General features: G+C 37.7%; 2 protein-coding genes across 3 annotated transcripts; both read left to right on the top strand.

Annotated features, from left to right (window-relative positions):
- The first annotated feature begins 418 nt into the window (after positions 1-418).
- LOC130437970 (NLR family CARD domain-containing protein 3-like) lies at positions 419-5,664 on the top strand. Its single transcript, XM_056769668.1, has 7 exons — positions 419-521; positions 1,061-1,195; positions 1,373-3,217; positions 3,600-3,770; positions 3,879-4,052; positions 4,155-4,201; positions 4,276-5,664. Exons 2-7 carry the CDS (start codon positions 1,146-1,148, stop codon positions 4,818-4,820), a joined length of 2,832 nt encoding a protein of 943 aa, XP_056625646.1. The 5' UTR covers positions 419-521; positions 1,061-1,145; the 3' UTR covers positions 4,821-5,664.
- A 1,811-nt stretch (positions 5,665-7,475) lies between these two features.
- matr3l1.2 (matrin 3-like 1.2) lies at positions 7,476-19,611 on the top strand. Of its 2 annotated transcripts, XM_056769507.1 has the most exons (21): positions 7,476-7,606; positions 9,294-10,217; positions 10,607-10,668; positions 10,984-11,022; positions 11,111-11,214; positions 11,300-11,358; positions 11,529-11,645; positions 11,976-12,101; positions 12,796-12,939; positions 13,015-13,142; positions 14,328-14,877; positions 16,695-16,815; positions 17,016-17,035; positions 17,334-17,456; positions 17,564-17,692; positions 17,786-17,908; positions 18,009-18,139; positions 18,244-18,535; positions 18,646-18,799; positions 19,073-19,188; positions 19,320-19,611. In XM_056769507.1, exons 2-21 carry the CDS (start codon positions 9,450-9,452, stop codon positions 19,371-19,373), a joined length of 3,360 nt encoding a protein of 1,119 aa, XP_056625485.1. In that variant the 5' UTR covers positions 7,476-7,606; positions 9,294-9,449; the 3' UTR covers positions 19,374-19,611. The 2 variants fall into 2 exon arrangements, with proteins under 2 accessions (XP_056625485.1, XP_056625486.1); XM_056769508.1 differs by lacking the exon at positions 7,476-7,606 and having other exon boundaries at positions 7,624-10,217; positions 13,018-13,142.
- Positions 19,612-19,630: the final 19 nt, after the last annotated feature.

The raw sequence follows: 19,630 nt of genomic DNA, 5'->3' as shown, positions 1-19,630 counted from the left end.
ATGGACTCATTGTGTCTTATATTGTCTGAAAGTTCCAACAGGTTTTTTGACACTTGTTTAAGATTTAATAAATGTAGGAAGCGAAAACTGGGTTTCAATGTCAAGGGGGAAAGAAGATTTAATAATCTCTAGACTTCAAATCCTACAAGGAAGTGCAATAAATGTAATGAACCAGAAACTGTTGTCCAAGAATATACTTATAGCCTAAACTGTAAAGCATATCATAATGAAATGCAGAATAAAGCATAAACTGATGAAAAATAGAGAAATCATTCAAGAAAACATTCAAGCAAAAAATAGTTCTTGGGAATTCCACAAGACTTTTTCGTTGAGTAGCCTAATGATTTCTCGTCGATGCTTCACACTCCTCCAGTTCCAGTTGGTGGCGGTAATGCGCCAAAAAGCTGGTTTTTCAACAGCAGCATGAGAAGAATTCACGTGATTCCTTTAACTGTTGCCGCTAGTTTTTTATTTCGCGAGTTTAAAGTGGAAGGATTTGCTCATGAACAGTCATTCTTACCGTAAGATTAAGTTATTTATGAAAACAGCGTGTGTTTATGATACTAAATATCTATACGTGATCTCTGTAGAAACAAAGTCTGCTAACGTTACTTCTAGGTGTCAGGACATTTTAGCATTTAGAATTTTGAGCAGGAACACAAGCTTCAGGCATACAAGCGAAGTAAAATAGATCGGCATTAAAATAAGCTTTCTTACTTTATGAGTATAATGAAGTAAAGCGGACAGATGTACTTTTTTTGCATGTGATGAATAGACTGCAGCGCATGCTCTCCAGGAAGCGCTCAGAAGGAGGGCGTTGTTTTTAAGAACACATGTTTTATATAGATGTGTACACACGTGTTCTTATAAACAAAATTGTATATTATCGTGTGTGTATCAGAATGAGGACAGACATATGTTTTTGTTGTGTTTCTAGTCCTATTTTTATCCCTACATATTAGTTTTTATTATTCAATATGCAGTTTATTATTTAGTATTATTATTTTAAATTTATGTTGTTTATTATTTGCCATTCATTCTTTTTATTCCTGTTGTTTAGTTGTATGTTAGGTCTCTGATTGTCATTAAGCAATATCTTCAGCATCTGCAGAACCAGGCTGTGTCTCTCGAAGAGTAACAGATCCATGTCTCATTCAAGTGATGTCAGTGATGGAGCAGTAACATCTGAACCTCTGTGAGTATGAACGTGTTGTTTATCTAACTGCAGAAGTGAAACTGGGATGAAAGTATGCCTTTATTTGCTCTCTCATGTCATTTCCAAGGTGTCTGCTGTTATATTTTATCATGCAACACACAATGATCATCTATGTCAAGCTTTACTTAAGTTTTTATTTGCTGTCATTTTTTCTAGATCAAAGCGTCAGAGAGGAGCTCATCCAGAACCCAGCATAGTGTCTTTCAGGAGTAACAGATTCATGCCTCATCCACATTTGAATGTTCTACAGAGAGTCAAAGACAAACACAAAACGAGTATGAAGCACAAGTATCAGAATTTATTTGAGAGAATTGATCAACAAGAGAATCAAACCCTGCTGTACAGAATTAACACACAGCTGTACATCATAGAGGGAGAGAGTGAAGAACATGAGATTTCACGTGTGGAGAAAAAGTCCAGAAGGACTCAACGCTTACAAGACATTCCAATCTACTGCAATGATATCTTTAAACCCCTACCTGAACCATATCAAAACGCGAAAATTAAGACTGTCCTTACTAAAGGCATCACTGGAATTGGTAAAACGGTCTCCGTGCAGAAGTTCATTCTGGATTGGGCTGAGGGAACAGCCAATCAGGATATAGATTTCATGTTTGTGCTTCCGTTTCGAGAGCTGAACTTGATTCGAGACAAACAGTATAGTCTTCACAAACTTCTGCTGGACTTTCATCCTGAACTTCAAGATCTAGACTCGCAGCTTTATGAGGGGTGTAAAGTTGTGTTCATCTTTGATGGTCTGGATGAATGCAGAATGATTTTTTCGGCGAGAAAGAAAGTTTTTGATGTGACCAAGACGTCATCTGTGCAAGTATTGATGTCAAACCTCATGAGAGGAGATCTGCTTCCTTCTGCTCTCATCTGGATCACCTCCAGACCAGCAGCAGACAATCAGTTCCCATTGAAATACATCACATGTGTGACGGAAATTCAGGGATTTAGTGACGCTCAGAAGGAGGAATATATATGGAAGAGAGTCAATGACCAGCATCAAGCCAGCAGAATCATCTCACGCATTAAAAGAGCGAGAAGCCTCCACCACATGTGTCACATACCGGTCTTCTGTTGGATCACATCCACCGTACTTCAAAACATCCTGAAACAAGATGATGATAAAGTAGAAATTCCTCAAACTCTGACTGAAATGTACATCCAGTTCCTGCTGATGCACATCAATGCAAAGAATCAGAAGTATGATCCAAAGAGAGATCCAGAGATCCAACTGATTCTGAAACTAGCTGAAGTGGCTTTCAAACAGCTGATGAAGGGTAATGTGATGTTCAGTGAGGATGAGCTGAGAGAATGTGGGATCACGGACTACTCATTGCATTCTGGCATTTGCTCTGAGATCTTTGAGGAATCTGTTATACATAAAAGGAAAATGTACTGCTTCACGCATCTGAGCTTTCAGGAGTTTTTGGCTGCCTTCTATGCGTTTCACTGCCATTTAACAAATAACACCGAACCACTGCGGTTGATTCTGAACAAGAATTATGACTATTGTGACTCCATGTCTGAGGAAATCTCTCTGTATCAGCTATTGGATTCAGCGGTAGATAAATCTCTTCAGAGTAAAACAGGACATCTTGATCTGTTCCTCAGGTTTCTGATGGGCATCTCACTGGAGTCCAATCAGAGACTCTTACAGGATTTCCTGACACGCACACGGAACAGCTCAAACGCCATTAACACAATCACACAGTATGTTTTAGATCAAATCAAAAGTGGAGATGATCTCTCAACTGACAGATCCATCGATCTGTTTCTTTGCGTGTTTGAAGTGAGCTGTAAGAATCTGAACAGAGAGATTGAGGAGTTTGTGAGATCAGGGAAGAAACTCTCTGCGGCTCACTGTTCAGCAATAGCCTACATGCTTCAGATGTCAGAGGAGGTGATGGATGAGTTTGATCTGAGGAAATACAACACAACACAGGAGGGTAGAAGACGACTCCTACCGGCTGTCATCAACTGCAGAAGAGCTCTGTGAGTCACTACTAATATATCACGCAGAATAAAGTAAAACTGCAAACTCCAGTATACTTAAGTTTCTAAGTTATCATTGATGTGTAAATGTTTGATTCCGGAGGAAGAAAGAGATGTAAACACAAACAGGTTTATTCCCACAAAGTGCTTTGTGCTATTATGATGAGATCAAACGCAAAGAATTGAAGAGTGCAACTGTATATTAAATATTAGAAATGTAAGCCGTATATATAGATCACAGGATTTCAGAACTAACTGTATGAAACTAGGTATTTGCTGTCAGAGAAAAATCACTTTTGATTGCATGTATTGTGTGTTGTTTATTGCAGCTGTAAGGGTTAAGATTTCACAAATGTATTGTTTGTGTTTTTCCTGCACACAGTCTACAGAGCTGTAGTCTGTCTGCTGAGTGTTGTGAAAGTTTATCTTCATGTCTACAATCATCAAAGTCTCTAAAAGAGCTGGACCTGAGTAACAATGAACTGAAGGATTCAGGAGCGAAGGTGATCTCTGATGCTCTCAAGAGTAACGACTTTCAGCTACACACACTGAGGTATTTATCTCCATATGATTTCTATACTGAAGTATCATTTTAGCATTCTTCTAAAAACTGACAAAGACAAAATAAGGAGTATGTTGACCTATTGAGGTGTGTTTGTAGGTTATCGGGTTGTATGGTTACAGATGAAGGTTGCTGTTATTTAGCTTCGGCTCTGGATTCAAACCCGTCTCACATTATAGAGCTGGATCTGAGCTACAATCATCCAGAACACACAGGACGTCAGCTCCTCTCTGATAAACTCAATGATCCAAGCTACACACTCAACAAACTCAAGTATGACACGTAACTTTAATACTGACACCTGTATTAAGACTTATCCATAGGAGATTTTTGTATTTATTGTGACATCATGTTTGTTTGTGTGTGTGTGCGCAGTGTGGATCATGGTGGAATGTTCAGAATTAGAGCTGGACCACGCAAGTGTAAGTCTAAACGCATTCAGAGGTTGATTTAGTGATAATTTTGTCCTGTTTGAAACGTCTCATCTTGTGTTCAGGGGCCTGTGATCTCACGCTGGATCCAAACACGGCAAACACTAGCCTTGTACTGTCTGAGAAGAACAGAAAGATCACACGTGTGTCTGAGTTTCAGCCATATCCTGATCTACCGGGCAGATTTGACGATCTTGTACATCAGGTTCTCTCGAGAGAGTGTCTACCCGGACGCTGTTACTGGGAGGCTGAATGGAGAGGATCATGGGTTTCTATATCAGTGTCATATAATAGCATCAGCAGGAAAGAGGCTGATGACAGTAGTATGTTTGGATTCAACGAAAAATCATGGAGTCTGTACTGCGCTGATAGCATATTAAGTGCATTTCACAATAATAGTGTAACCAACATACCAGTCCCACCACATCACTGTAAAAGAGTAGGAGTGTATGTGGACTGGTCTGCCGGCACATTGTCCTTCTACAACGTCTCTGACTCACACACACTCACACACATACACACATTCAACACAACATTTACTGAACCACTCCATGCTGGATTTGGGGTGTTTAACTCCTCACTGTCTCTGTGTGACACACACAGATATTGAGTGAGTGAAAGAAATTTAGCAATTTATTTGTTTAACTCACTGAGGTGTTTCACACGGGTGTCCAGAAGGTTCCAAGGAGTCCCCTGAAAAAGTAATTCCAAAGTCTATTGAACATTATGACTTTCATTTTTAAACATTCACGTTTATTTCTATGGGTTCAACCTCTTTGCTACATGCATACTTTATATAGTATCTGTGCAAACTGGTTTTGTATCTTTCTAGTGTTCACTACAGTATCCTTTCTCACTTTTGGGTTTGCAAAGCTGTCGTTATTCAAATTTTATTGTAAAAGTTGGTAGAGTACAAATATATCAGAAATGAAAATGTTTTTTTTGGGGGGTTCATGTTCAACATTAAGTGTAGCCAAATATTTGAGATTGGAAAAAAATATATGTCTGTAATACTACATAATCTAACATAGTTGAAATGTTTCTTATACCTAAAAATATGTAGATGAATATATGTTACAGGTAGACGGTTCATCCCAAAATAATCATTATATTTGTAGTATCATCAAGATTAAAAGCACCTTGTTTAAAACACACAATAAAGCCTTGTGTTTAGATAAGGGTACATAAGCACAGGGCAGCAATCTCAAATGAACAGCAGCCTAACACATGACCATTTAATTTAATTAAGTGCTTATGACATTGTTTGTGTAATGAAGCTGTCCATAAAGGTTAACGGTCTTACAAGTTGAAAATCTGAAAGAGTCTGATAAAAAAATTATTGTCTCCCAAAATTACTGAAATTGAACATCATCTCAGCATTTTATATCACTGCATATTTAATTTAAACTGATTTTGTTGGTAATGTTCATAAGGATTAAAAGACAAAAACTGGACTTTCAAATTTATATTTGTCTACTTGAGCCTAGTTTGCCAGATCTAGTCAGTTTTTAGACTTATGAACTGATTTTTCTATTGGTGGTTGTTATCCATTGTCATTATGTCATCATTACACGAAACGGCACAAATATAGTGAAAAAAAATTTCCTCACAAATTGGGCTGCATCTAATACAATGCTTTTTACATAGACTGCGTATATACTGTGGATCTATAGACAAAATCTCAAACATTACACCTTCATTACCTTTGTCCAAATACCCACACTTTTGCAGTCTTTGAAACTGGTGTTTCTAATTATGTGATAAAACGCAGTTGCAAACGTCTTACAAAATACATAACCTGTCTCCGGAGTTTGCACCAATAAAATATGTAACACTTACATTTTACTATCAAATTATATGTTATATTGAATTATGTAACTTTTAACGAAAAGTTTTCTGCTTCTTTTCTTGCAAGATCACAAAAAGTGTCATTGCAGGATGGTATAGGCTTAGCTTTGAATACCACCTGAAGCTGTACTTCGGCATTTTTTAGAAATGGGACAGTCTTGTTCAATTACTTCCTAACTGAGGGAGTAATTGATAGACAGACAAAACAGGAGTCATTAGTAAGATGCTTTGGACGGTTTCCCGGACAGGCTTTAAACTATAGTCCCAGACTAATTTATATGTTAGAGGTGTCTTGATCGCCAAAAATATTACACATCTTAAAATATATCCGTGCAATTGTTTTGTCTTAAGATGAACATCTGTGTTTTTTGTATGTTTTAAGTATGTTTTTAAAACCGAATATCCTAATTTAACTGAGGCCTAGTCCTGGTTTAAGGTAATCCCTGTCCAGTAAACTACCCCATAGAAAGACAGGCAGGTTTAGCTTTAACCAGGACTAGTCCTTTTCTAAAAATGCCTTGGAAAAAAAACATTAATGGTGTGCATCTTCAGACAAAACAATGGCACTGATATTTCAGGGGAAGTTATTTTTTATTTTCAAGACAGCTCAAACATTAATTTTAGTGAATTCAAGTCATAAGCCTCGTCTGTAAAACCGGGCAATAGTTATACAACCGGACCGATAGAAAGACAGACATATTAGCAAACAAATATATAAAAAGACTGATAAATAGAGTGACAAATCAATACATAGAGACCTACAGACAAACAGATATGTAGAAAGACAGACAGGCAGATGGGTAGACAAACGGATTCTCCCAGCCAGGGCTTGAACCAGGGACCTTCTTGCTGTGAGGTAACTGTGCTAAAATATGAATCAGTTTATAATGTAGTGGATGTTGTTAACAATAAATAAGCAGACACAACACATGCCACAGTCATGTTTGATGCAGTTGCAGGATGAGAAGGCATTTGACACAATGACAAACAAATAATTCCTAAAAAAAAATATGTTTATGATTCAGTCTATTTGTTTGAAAAACATTACAAATCGTGATTATTTGAATTGCCTAATTAGTAACTTAACCAAAAAACATGCAGAAATACATCTTGACACCGAATAGGCTAGTAAAATAGGTAATTATTGATTATTTTTCAGTAATCTGTGAGAATCTATCTATTAAAGATCGTTATCTTAAATGTGATGTAATATTATATTTGTGTTGAGACCTTTTGTTTCATTTTGCAACAACACCTTTATTCAACTAATGAAGCAGAATGAGTGTTCTTGTTTTTTATTTTTAAATGTTTTATACAGTTGGAATATGTACATAAACGTATTAATTATTTCAATTACTGTTGTTATCGTTGGTAGCATGATGCAAACTGAGGAATTAAAAATATTTTATTTTGAAGTAACTACCGGAAGTAAGAGAAGAAGTCCTGGTCGTGTCCGTCCTAGCGCTGGTGCGTTTGTTGCCGTGCCTGTATCTGCTCGTGATTTACAACGCGCAGTGCAGAAGACGAAAACGCACAAAGAACGAAAATGTAAGTAAAACCCAATACAATCAAAGATCAGAGGATATTACAGCACTTCTTTTTTTAATCTCAGATTACATTAAATCATATTCATGAGCCAACGTTTGCAGGGTTTGGTTCGGCCTTGTCACGCCTGTATTATGCCTGTCTTTCTTTCACTTTTCTCACTGCAACTCGTGGTTAGCATGGCTACATTCTTTTATCTAAATCTTTATGATATTAGTAAATATCTGTGTTATTTAGGACAAACTAGTAATCCGTGTACGTCATATGATTTATTCGTGCAAGGTCGGAACGTCGTGGCGCAACGTCCGAGTTAAATCCCCTTTAGCTCGTCTTGTTGTTTTAAATTGCTTGCATGTTTTAAAAAAATGCTGGTAGATCCAGTGTAACGTTAGTTAACAGGCTGTCGAATGTCTGCTTGGAAGGCCAATGACTGTATATTTTTTCGGTTTTACTTTCAATAAAACCGAAACGGAATGGTTTACGGATATTTTTGTGTGCTGTGCGGACTTTGACAGAATTTATATTTTGTGATAAAGCATCAGATTAAGGTAAACTATGAACAGGGTTATCAATCGAGATATCAGTGCATCGCGATGACATCAGTACAGTAATATTTGTAAAGCAAAGCATTTCAAGGTCGATAGTTGATGTTTAACGTGTCCATTGAATTTTTGCTCACGAACGTTCAATAATTAGATCGACTTCAGTGGAAAAAGGTAGTTTTATATGTGTATTTTGGACTGATTGTGTGTTTTTTTTTTTCGAGCACTCCTTTTCACTGGTCACTAATTCTTTTGAAATACTGCTGATGTGACATGAATTTTAAAAGTTCCTAAACTGCATCTGTCAATGGTCCTAATCTGGAATTCGTACAGTGTACAATTTTAATCATGAGAAAAATAACTTATTAAAAGAAAAGTATTCACTTTTTCTTTTATTATTTGTGTGTGCTGTGCCTACACAATAACTTTTTTGCTCATACTAAACAGACATCCAAGATGTATTTTTGAGGCAATGTCCTCATCCTTTTTTTTGTCCAACTTCTAAAGTCTCATTGAAAATAGCCCCCACGATAACTAATCATTTTAAATTTATTTGCATGTACATTTTCACTTCTTTGCGAGAAGATGCAAGTCTTGTTCACCAAATGTGTTCTGTTCAGATAATCTCTCTTTGCACCCTATTGTGTTTTACTTCTAGTCCAGCTATTGCAGCTTGCTGCTATGAAAACACTTTTGTGGGGTTGCATTTGATTTTTTGGAAGTTGTATGGTTGAGTCCATAACAGATTAGCTTTATCTGTTCTCCATCAGATTTGTTTCCATTCCTGGATGTGCCGTTATTTAGAATTAGTGCCATTTGTCCTTGGTTTCTTCTTGGCCAAGAATTTGCATTACATTCCCTGTCTTTCCTGGCCACGTTTAAGGATCTAAATTTGATTCAAATTCTTTTTCCTATTGTACCTTCCATAAAAATACTTGTTACTTGTATTGCTGGAACTTTTGAATCTTCATTTAATGGTGTAATTGGTCACCAAACTGTCCATTTGTACCTCTGTTGCATTTTAATGATATTTGACCTTTATTACCTACATTGTGTCAGTTATGGAGCTTACTGTCTTGCTTTCCTCTACCCCTGCTAACCATTTTCGTGAGCATTCTAGAAATCATTGCTCCATTGTGTTTCTGCAGACTCGTTTCATTCAGGAGGACCAATCTTATCCCTCAAGATAAGTCTCTTTGAGATCCAGACTTGTATTCCAGACGGATTGTCTTTATGCGGACATTTTTTGATTCACTTTGTTTCTCTTAATTCCCGCTCATCTGAGATTGTATCATTTCTAAGCCATGTCCCAAAAGCTGACCAGTGATGGTGCTCAGAAAGGCTTTGCTGTTGGCCGCGGGCTTCTGGCTGCTGCTGAGACTCTGAACTTTAGTATGGGTGAGACGCACTCCGATCACTACGGGTCCTCTTCCCAGTCACACAGCAGCATGGCTAGTTTGGTCGGTGGCGAGGGAAAAGACCACGACTCCCAGCTGTCTCGACGATCGGGCAGCCACATTAGCAATACCATGAAACTCTTTGCCAGCCTTGGTCTGTCACCGACTGATTTAGATGCACTGGCACAAGTTCCAGAGGAGAACATCAGCGTGGAGACCTTGCCCCATCTTATCATGCAACTTAAGAACCGCAAAATGGAAACCGGTCGCCGCATGCCTAGCGATCTGTCGATCCGCTCTTCTGAGACTTCATACAGAGGAGACCGAGAAGATTGGAGTGATATGCAGGGCGGAAGAATGGAGCGTTCTGGTGGGCAGTCTCAAAGCCGCTCACAGGGCGAATTCGGTTATAGTTCCATGCGAGACTCGTCCGGTCGAGGGTATGACATTTTAGATTACGGCAGCAGTGGCAGCAAAGACCGCCAATATTCTGAGCTTTCCAGTGATTCCTACCGTGGCCTTGGCATGTCCACGACATCAGCATCTGATGACATGTTCATACAGAGAAGAATGGGCACCCCGTCTCAGGGCAAAGTACAAGATTTCTTGGGGGTCATGCCCCTCATGTTTCCCCATGTGTGTGCCCTTTGTGATTTTGATGTGCACTCTACCATGGTGAGTACTTTAAGCCACTGTCCTCTTGCACACACACTTCCTTTCCCTGGGCAGTCGCATCACATGATGAGAAAGAAATCATTCAAAAGTATGTTGACTTTGAATCTGCTGAATCTTACTGTATTCAATTTGAGACATTCTCATTGAAGAACACATTGGCTGACTATATTATACACTCTTGTTAACTGTTACTGTTGAGTCTTGGTCTTAATGTTTGGCTTTATTTAAAAATATACACTCAAGTTTCTTTTCTGTACACTGTTTTTGGCTCTTTTTTGACAATCTTGACTTTTTAAGTTAGTTCTGGGCCCATAGCACTATTTACGTTGTTTGATTCTAACAAATTTGCAGTGGGATAGTTATTTTATCATTTTCTTGTGTTTGCAAAGGAATGGACTCAGCACACAACTGGCATTCGTCATTCTGAAAACCGCAGACTCCTCCTGCAAATGTAAGTGAAGGCTGTTGAACTCCAAAGAAGATAAGAAAAAGAACAAAGTTGACACAATTAACACACGTCATTCAAAGCCATGTGATTGTTTCATTGAAATGTAATTGATTACACTAACATTACGTCTACAAAGACGCGATGCGACCCGAAAAAAAAAAAAAAACGCATTAGAACCCATAATAATTTTCACATTTCTTACACACTGGATGCGGTCATTAAACTCTCACTACAAATTACTTTTATAGTACATGAAGAACTCCACAACTGAAACAATTTAAATTGGTGTTTGGTGTGTGTGTGTTTTTTTTTTTGTAGGTACCCGGACTGGGATCCCCACATGCCCTCTAGTCGCATGTATGTACTTCATCAAAACACTACTTTTGTGAGTCATGCCGAGACTTCCAAAATTTAGAAGAGATCATTAACAATGAATTTCTCTCAGGTCGACGTCCATTTCGCTCAACACAAAGAACCGTTCTGATGGGTTGCTGGGAGCAGCGCCAGTCGGTGTTGGACTACAGAGAACAGGGATGAGCTCCAACTGGGGTAATAAATCAGAAGCGCAGCAGCTGTTTTTTTATAGAGATATTGTAGATATGACACACTGGCTAATGTTAAGCACTGTGTTTAGGTTCTAATACCACTGTGGGAATGACAAGTAAAACAACGTCATATTCGACAGCACCCAAGGTAATAATTGGTCCGGGGTTTGAGTCTCCTTCATTTTTATCTGCAAAACTAATATATCAATCATCTTTCACCCTTTGAAGTGTGGTTGATTTATAAAGTTGCTGTCTGGTTACCATATGCATTGTTGTATGAACAATATAGTGCACTCATGTCATTTGATTGTATTACAGATAAGAAGTAGGGTGGTCGTGGCAAAATATGAAAGAAAACCACTGTCCTCAAACAGCCTGTTCGCTTTGGCCAAACCCTTTGGCACGATCCGAGAGCATCTAGTACTGAAGAACAAGGTAATCTGCCATTAGTGTAAAGGTAGAAACCATCAATTAGGATCTGAAGGTGGTTTATAGATTTGATTTCAAACATAATAATTTTATGTTTATGATATAGTAGGACTGCGCAAGCAATTGTAATATTTTTTTTTATTTCATTGTTGACTTCCAACAATTATGAATAACATTATCAAGGTAAAAAGTTTATTGTGCTGTATTCTGTTTCGCAAAGATTGTCTTATCTTCACCCTAGTGGTCTCAATATTGGCCAAAATAATCATGATTTATGCCACAATCGAACAGCCCTGTTATATATTCTAACTCATTTCATTGGTGCAATATTCAAAGGCTTTCCTGGAGATGCAGACCCATGAAGAAGCTTTGGCCATGGCTAATCATTACCAGCGTAAACCTGCCATTTTGCATGGGAAAGAGATACAGATTTATTTGTCAAAGGAACTGCTGGTCATTGAGGTAAGATGGCATGAAAAGATTTAGCATTTTTAAATTTGAAGGTGCATTCAGTAGGGTTTTTGTGCACTGGCTGAATATTGCGGTCATGTTGGTTTTTTTATGACGCCAAGTGTCTTGACTATAGAAACAAGTAAAAGTTTAAGGCCGCACAATTAATCGCTATTTAGATTGCGTAAATAGAACCGTCTAGTGTGTTACAGAGAATGCTACAGTTTCTATTATGTTTATGAGCAGCTTGTCCGGGAAGCATGGCTCTTTAATCGGTAGGATGTGCTCCCCGATCTGAAATCACTATGTGTTTCAGTCGCATTTAACGTGCATTTGAAAAAGCAACACGTGTAAATCATCGTCATTATACTTTATAATCATGAAAATACCTGAGAAACCATGAAAAACTTTCATGTAGCTTTCCTTTTCCTGAAGCTCAGTTGACAACGCATAGTCGTGGGTTCGATCCCAGGGGATTTCACATACTTATGCGCCGATGCACAATGGAGCACTGCCCACTAGGCTATCGGCTCCGACATCATATTTTTATATCTTGCTGTTTGAGTTCCAGAAATACCCTATTCACAGTATTCCTCAAGCAAAAGTATCCAGTAATGAATTTTACGCAAGGAACATTCGTCTGGTCAAATGATCTCAACAAGGACATGGTGCATGTTTAAGCAAGTCATTTGATTAACCATTGCAGAAATCTGGAAAACCTGCAAAGATACCAGAAAGTCCGGTGGTGTTTTTCTCCAATTTGCCACAAGGGAATGAAAAGAAAATGGAGCTTCTCACTATAGCTCGTCGATTTGGCATCGTTGAGAAACATCTGTTCCTGAATGATGAGGTAAGTTACAAATAAAGCATATTCCAGCACGTGTGTGTTTAAAAAAGCAATCTGTATAATAAATACTTTTTTAAGCAGGCATTTGTTCAAATGAGCAATCCAGAAGATGCTGAAATGCTGGTCAAGTACTATACTCTCCATCCATTGACTATCAACAGAAGATCCATCAGGCTGAACATCTCTACAAAGTACAAGACTCTAAGGTACACATCCTTCTTTCCTACCCATCTAATCTAGTCTCAAGACTAGTTTAAATATAAATAAAAAATACAATAACAGTAAGACCCGAAAACTAACAAAGGATATACTTGAATATGTATACAAATTAAATAAACTCAAAGTGATATCATGGATTAAAGTTCTCAGTTGCATCGACGGATTTCTGTCAACTGCAGGGTTCCCGCCTGTCCCTAATGTCTTAAATTACCTTTTCAAAATTTTAACCCTTTAATGCGTAAAATCACACTGGTGTGATCATCCTGGCTGGTCCCTGCAACGTACGATCACGACGGTGTGATAAGAACATTCAGCACTTTGGCTGGCTCTGAGCCAGAGACTTACTCAATCCTGTCACATATCACAACTGTGCACTGCTTATAATGTTTATTGTAGGCTTCAGACATAATCATTTGCATACAAGCACAACAATATCCTCAAATATATTTTGACGTATGTGTTTTATTGACATCAGACACATAGTATATACAATGTAAGCAATTGTTAAGATCACTCTATTCTACCACCAGTTCACCAGGCACTTTCTTTTGTGTATTATGAGAGAAGTGGATAAATCCAAGTGCTGTAAATCGGACAGATCACAGACCCCAGCACAAACAAACATGGCGGCGCCCGCTTATAGCTCAACTAACTTTATCATTATAAAGAGTTTTATAATGACAAACAAAACACATTCACAAGCACATATTTGACCATCGTTGTATTAGATATTTCATGACATAAGCAGTGCCGCGTCGCCATGGAAATGTTCAAGTGATAGGATACCTTCTTAATGGTCACTTTGGAAAAGCTAGTCAAATACTGAAACGGGTGTCAGGTGTAGCCAAGCTTCAGGGATATGGTATCAAAGCCAAAAGGCAGAACAAATGAAAAGCACTCAGACTCTGGAGACTTTTGCACAAGAGGGACTTTTTGGTCTTTAATGGTGGTGCGATGCTGTTACTTCTTTCCACTGTTAATTATTGAGAATTTAAAAAAAGATTGTTTGGTTTTTTAAGATAAATATGAACATACCTTACTTACCTCTACATAACTTTTCAGTGTAAGTATAATTTTTTTTACCATTATTGGTCTCGACTATTTAAATAAAAATGGTTAAAGGAATATGATTTGGCCTCACTTTTATCCATGTGATATGCATTAAATTTTAGGATCTCACAAGGCAGGGGTGGACAAGGAGCGGAGGAGCCCACCCGCAGGACCAGCTGTAGCGCCAGCAGATCTGGTGACAAACCTTCATCAAAAAGCCAGAGGTCATCTAGTTCCAAAGCCAGAGAAAATTCACCTGAGAAAGAAGCGGAATCAAAGCAGGAAGGTGAACCTGAGGTCCAAGGAGATGGGTCAGGAGACGAAGAAACCGATGTTATGGAAGCACGTGATGGAGACGAAGAGGCATTAGATGAAGAGCCTGAGGATGCCATCCTATCCGGTGACCCAGAAGAAACCAGTAAACAATCACCAGATCCTGATACCAACATAAAGCAAGAAAACTCTGAAGACAAGCAAGGCTCTGAAAACGCGGATATTCTGGAAGACCAGGAAAACACTGAGGTGAAACAGGAGGAGGCTCAGAAGGAGGAAACTGCGCTTTCTGAGGCAGAGCAGGAGGAGGAGAATGCAGATAAGCTTCCTACTGATTCCGAGGAACAGAATGACGAACAAGTAGAGGATGAGGTTCCTGAAGAAGACGATACCCATCAGGCAGGAACTTTTGCACATCTTCCTCTCTGCTTTAGGAATCTTTTAAATCCTAAAGCAATTCCTTATATCGTCGCTGTCGGGTGGAATCTTCGTATCTCCAAAACCATTATTTTTCAGGAAATAAAAAAACTGCATATTTTTTTAATTATTAAACATTGTATTGTTAAAGTTGGTATTATACATTATATTGCTATCATATACTTTTGTGTACCAGCATTAACAAAACATTTCCCAAAAAACATGTTTAATCGGAGGTTACAAGGTTTATGATTTGGGAGCAGGGAGATACGAGATCACGCTGTCATTGATAAGAATGGTACGGAAACAAATCTCGCTGCTGCCAGCAGTGTTCATCGAAGTCTGCGGTCTTGTTGAGCCTTTTGACAAGAGACGACATGGCTTTAAGAGCTAAGGAAAGTGGTTACATACATCTTCCTAAACTCTATTTTAATGTTAGATCTATGAGTGATGCAATATCAAAACAAAACGATAAACTGACTAGGCTGTCTAATATAGGCGGAAATTAATCTGCACGCAAATAAAGTCGGCGGTCGTATTGTGACTCTTGACAAGAGAAAAGGCTTCAATAGTTAACCAAAGCTAACAACTGTGGTAACATACATCTCCCTGAACTCTGTTTTAAAGGTTTAAGAACTATAAGTGATGCAATACAAAAAACAATGAGCTGACTAGGCTGTCTAATAGGAGGAAATTAGCCTAATCAGCTCTCAAATTTACCTTTGTGGCTCACGGCATTACTTCTGCACCGAAGCATTACAGATAACGATTTTTTAAAACAGGCCTACTCAATTGTATCTAACCTAACTACTTTTACTCGTTATTGTCTAAAAAAACAGACAGAGTTAACCGACTATCACTCAGGAAACGTTATGCTGAGAGGCTCCAGCGGAGTGCAAAAGAGGTTGAGTTATGAGACTTCTCAGACCGTTGAAGTTTCCAATGTAGTTAAGAGATTTGCTCTCACGCTATATTCAACACTTTAGATTGGTTAAAAATTTGTGAAAATAACAGACTGACCAATAGCATCGATTTGTGAAAAAATATGAAATTGACTAAATTTGGACATATGAGGTTTCCGCTCAAAAGCGACGACATTGAAATTAAAATAGAAAATTAGCAATGTTGTGCCAAGTCACACTGGACTACTTATCAGGTCCTCTTAAGTCATTTTAACTAGGGTTGGGTATCGACAACCGGTTCTCTATTCCCTTTATTTTTTTAAATAGTGATCACAATTAAATGCATCCGGGAAGCTAAAGGACAACATGTTTTATTTTATTTTAAATGATATTAGCTTGAATGATTAATTAAATCAGTATTTTATTCACAAATAATTGTTTAGATAATGGACGATCTAAAAAAACTGCATGTTATACATTTTTTTGTTTGGGTTTGTAATTACTTGTGATTGTTCCTACTGGAAGTGTTGTTTATTTCATTATTTGACGAATTGTCACAGTTAACAGTTACAGCCTACGGGTTAGCCTAAATGTGGCTAAGGATTTGCTTCTTTTTTTCTCTCTCCCCCCAAATATATTGTAATCGGAACAGAGAATCGACAATAAACAGATTCGATAAGCAGAATCGGAACCGGAATCGCTCAAGTTAAAACTATACCCAACCCTACTTTAAACGGCCCATGGTCTCAAAATGCTGTCATTGTTAGGTGACAACCAAAGGGGAGTCATGTTTGGAACGACTTATAGGCTTGTAAATAGATGTTTTCTTGGTCTTTTAATGCATGTTTATTTCTTTGGAATTGCATATGTATTGACTGAATTTATCTTCTATTTTAGGAGAGTCATGGTGAAATTGACTTTCCTGAGAACTTGGATGAGTTTGTTACTCTTGATGAGTTAGCAGAGGAGGAGGACTCTGAGAGACAAGACTCAAAGTCTAGAGCTAAAAACCCTTCAGGTAACTACTTAAACTTTTGGCAATGAGCCTTTAGAGCCTAGGAACGATAAACCAATGTATTATTACCATTTTGGCCATTAAAAAAATGATTGTATTAGTTAAATAAATAATAGTAGTTAAATAATAAAAACTGGCGTAAGAGAAAAGAAGTGTATGTTTGTTCATCAGGTGTTTACCCTTTTTTCGCTTGTATTTTTAAGGAAGCACCAAGGACGATGGAGTGAGTTTCTAGTTTTTCACATCTGGTTTCTTTAGATTGTTTTGAAAGGATAGTTCACCCAAAATTTTGGGTATTGTTGAACACAAGCATGGTAGTCAATGGTGCCATTCTTGTGTTCAACCGAACAAAGAAATGTATACAGGTTTGGAACAACAAGAGGGTGAGTAATTCATGACAGAATATAAATTTTTGGGTTAACTATTCCTTTAATTTGTTGCACAACTAATGTTAAAATTTCACATTTTAGTTATTGCATGTTTTTGCCATTAACCAATTGTAATGACGTTTTTAAATGCAGGGATTGAGAGTTGTCAATGTTGTTGGCTTTAAGCGTGGCTTTGGTTATCTTGATGAAATTCTTGCTCTAGCAAAGCCGTTTGGGACAGTGGTGCGGCATCTGGTCCTGGACGTGAGGCCGGAGGTAACAGCTCTTAATACACATCAGCTGTTATGTAGTTAAAAGAACAAACTCGATGCATACTCGCACATTGTGATGATTTACTCACATTTATTTTTATGTTCTTAAAGGCCTTTCTTCAACTTGCCAATGAACAGGAGGCAAGAGCAATGGCTGGTTTCTACAGTGGGAATGTCATGCCATCTGTGTGTGGAAAACCAGTAAAGGTTTACCATTCACAGAGTTATCCGACCATCCAGGTAAGACTGAGGGAGCCTATGAACTTGCCTTTAAATAAATTCCTTTAATCTTTAAGGAATAAGACATCTAACACGCTTATGTGATACTTTCAGAGTGGCCGAGTCATCTACATTGGTAACATTCCACAATTCAAAGCATCAGATGCGGCAATTCTAAAAATCGCTGAGCCATTTGGAAAAATCAGAAGATACTTTCTGAATCGATTACGCAATGAGGTAACAGATCTTCAATGATTAGAAGTTGATTCTGTATAAAATGTATATATCACTTTAGATAAAATTGCATAAGATTTAATAAATATGTTTGTTTACTCAGTGCTTCATTGAGATGGAAAGAGGGGAAGATGCTGAGAAAATGGCAGTAGCCTACAGGGAAAATCAACCTAAATTTGAAGGCAAACGTCTGCTTGTCTATGTCAGCAGGAAATATAAGCAACTGAAACATGGGTCAATTTTACGTTTATATCCTCTTGCTTAAGAAATTGATTTTCCCGATCATTTTGGTTAAAAAAAAATGTATATTTGAATATGAAGTATCTTTGCCTTTGCAGACACAGACCTCCAAGCCAAGAGTCTGAGGAGAAACGCCCATCCAAGAGGGAACGACCTGAAGAAGATGAGGCCCAGAGCAGCAGCTCTACCAAAAGTACCACCAAGCAAGATGAAGAACCTTCTCCTAAAAAGGTTAAAGTGGAAAAGCCTGCCACTGATAAACCTGAGGAGGTGAAGAAACAGGAAGTAAAGGAAAGTGTTTCTCTGGTAACTGCTCCAGAGATGAACAAAGAACCAGATGAGGAACAAAACAGTGAGACACCAGAGGTCCAGAAAATGCAAACTGAACCTGTGAGTGTTTTTTTAGTAGTTCAGAACAGTTAAAACAAAAAATAATTTACTTTAATTTGCAAGTTGCTAAGATCTTACTGTAGCTTTATCCAGTGCTTTCATTTGAACAGGAAACTAAAGATGAGGCTGTTGTTACGCCCCCTGTTGCCGTGTCAGACAAGAGTTTGGAAACTGAGGAAAAAGATAATACATTTGCAGCACCTGAAAAAAAGCTGGAAACTAGCCTTGCTACTCTTGGGCCACATGACCCTAACGTCCCAGTTGGTAAGATTGGCTAGTTTTTACTAGAAAATAAGTAGTTTTGTGTAACCGGCCTTAAAATTTATGGCATTATTTTAGTCCCTTGTGCCATATTTTAGTTCATTTTAGTGCATTTCTTGTTCTGCTTGTAGTTTCATGCTAGTAAGTGCCTTAAATTGAACTCAAAATATTTTTTCTGATTGAAGTACATTTTCTTTTAACAAAATGTTGCCAAGCACAACAAAGTCTTGAAAGATGACATCGCTAATAACCTGTGTTTTACACTGAATGTTTTAGGTGTGGAGTTTGTGAAGATGGGATACTACTGCAGAGTCTGCTTCTTGTTTTACTCTAATGAGGAAACAGCTAAGAAGGTTCACTGCTGCAGTCAAGCACACTACGATAAACTTAAGGTGATTTTCATTTTCAATTTCCTTTGTATTTAGTTTTTATTTGATTTACTTTGTATTTTAAATCATTGATATTTTATTTACTTTGTATTGTAAATCAATTATATATTAAATAAGTGTGTTTGTCTTGTTAGAAATATTTGGAAAAGGAGAAAGCCAAAGCACAGACTAATGGAGGAAAGAAGTGAACCGTTGCCGCTTGATATAACCGATATGATTTTATTCTAAGATGACGTGAAATGTTTAAACGGTGTATCCAATGTTTGATTTTTCCTTAAAAAATTGTTAGACTGAGAAATTGCTTTTTTTTGCTGATGAATGACAATTACGTAAAAAGCATTGTAAATGTGTAGTTTGACATTTTATGCCCTGAATGCTACTGCAGTCTCTTTGTTTTTCCTCTTATTAAACAAAACATTCCTCAGACTGTTTGTTGACTGTTTTA

Source organism: Triplophysa dalaica, chromosome 16, assembly GCF_015846415.1.
Source record: "Triplophysa dalaica isolate WHDGS20190420 chromosome 16, ASM1584641v1, whole genome shotgun sequence".
NCBI classification, from domain to species: domain Eukaryota; kingdom Metazoa; phylum Chordata; class Actinopteri; order Cypriniformes; family Nemacheilidae; genus Triplophysa; species Triplophysa dalaica.
This window is presented reverse-complemented; position numbering and strand designations above follow the sequence as displayed.

What these genes read in the sequence shown, in the direction of transcription:
- LOC130437970 (XM_056769668.1), top strand. Translation starts at nt 1,146, where the DNA reads ATGTCTCATTCAAGTGATGTCAGTGATGGAGCAGTAACATCTGAACCT. An exon ending in TTTCAGCTACACACACTGAG is followed by an intron (nt 3,771 to 3,878) that starts GTATTTATCTCC and finishes GTGTGTTTGTAG; the next exon opens with GTTATCGGGTTGTATGGTTA. An exon ending in TACACACTCAACAAACTCAA is followed by an intron (nt 4,053 to 4,154) that starts GTATGACACGTA and finishes GTGTGTGCGCAG; the next exon opens with TGTGGATCATGGTGGAATGT.
- matr3l1.2 (XM_056769507.1), top strand. Translation starts at nt 9,450, where the DNA reads ATGTCCCAAAAGCTGACCAGTGATGGTGCTCAGAAAGGCTTTGCTGTT. An exon ending in AAGAAGACGATACCCATCAG is followed by an intron (nt 14,878 to 16,694) that starts GCAGGAACTTTT and finishes CTTCTATTTTAG; the next exon opens with GAGAGTCATGGTGAAATTGA. An exon ending in AGAAAATGCAAACTGAACCT is followed by an intron (nt 18,536 to 18,645) that starts GTGAGTGTTTTT and finishes TCATTTGAACAG; the next exon opens with GAAACTAAAGATGAGGCTGT.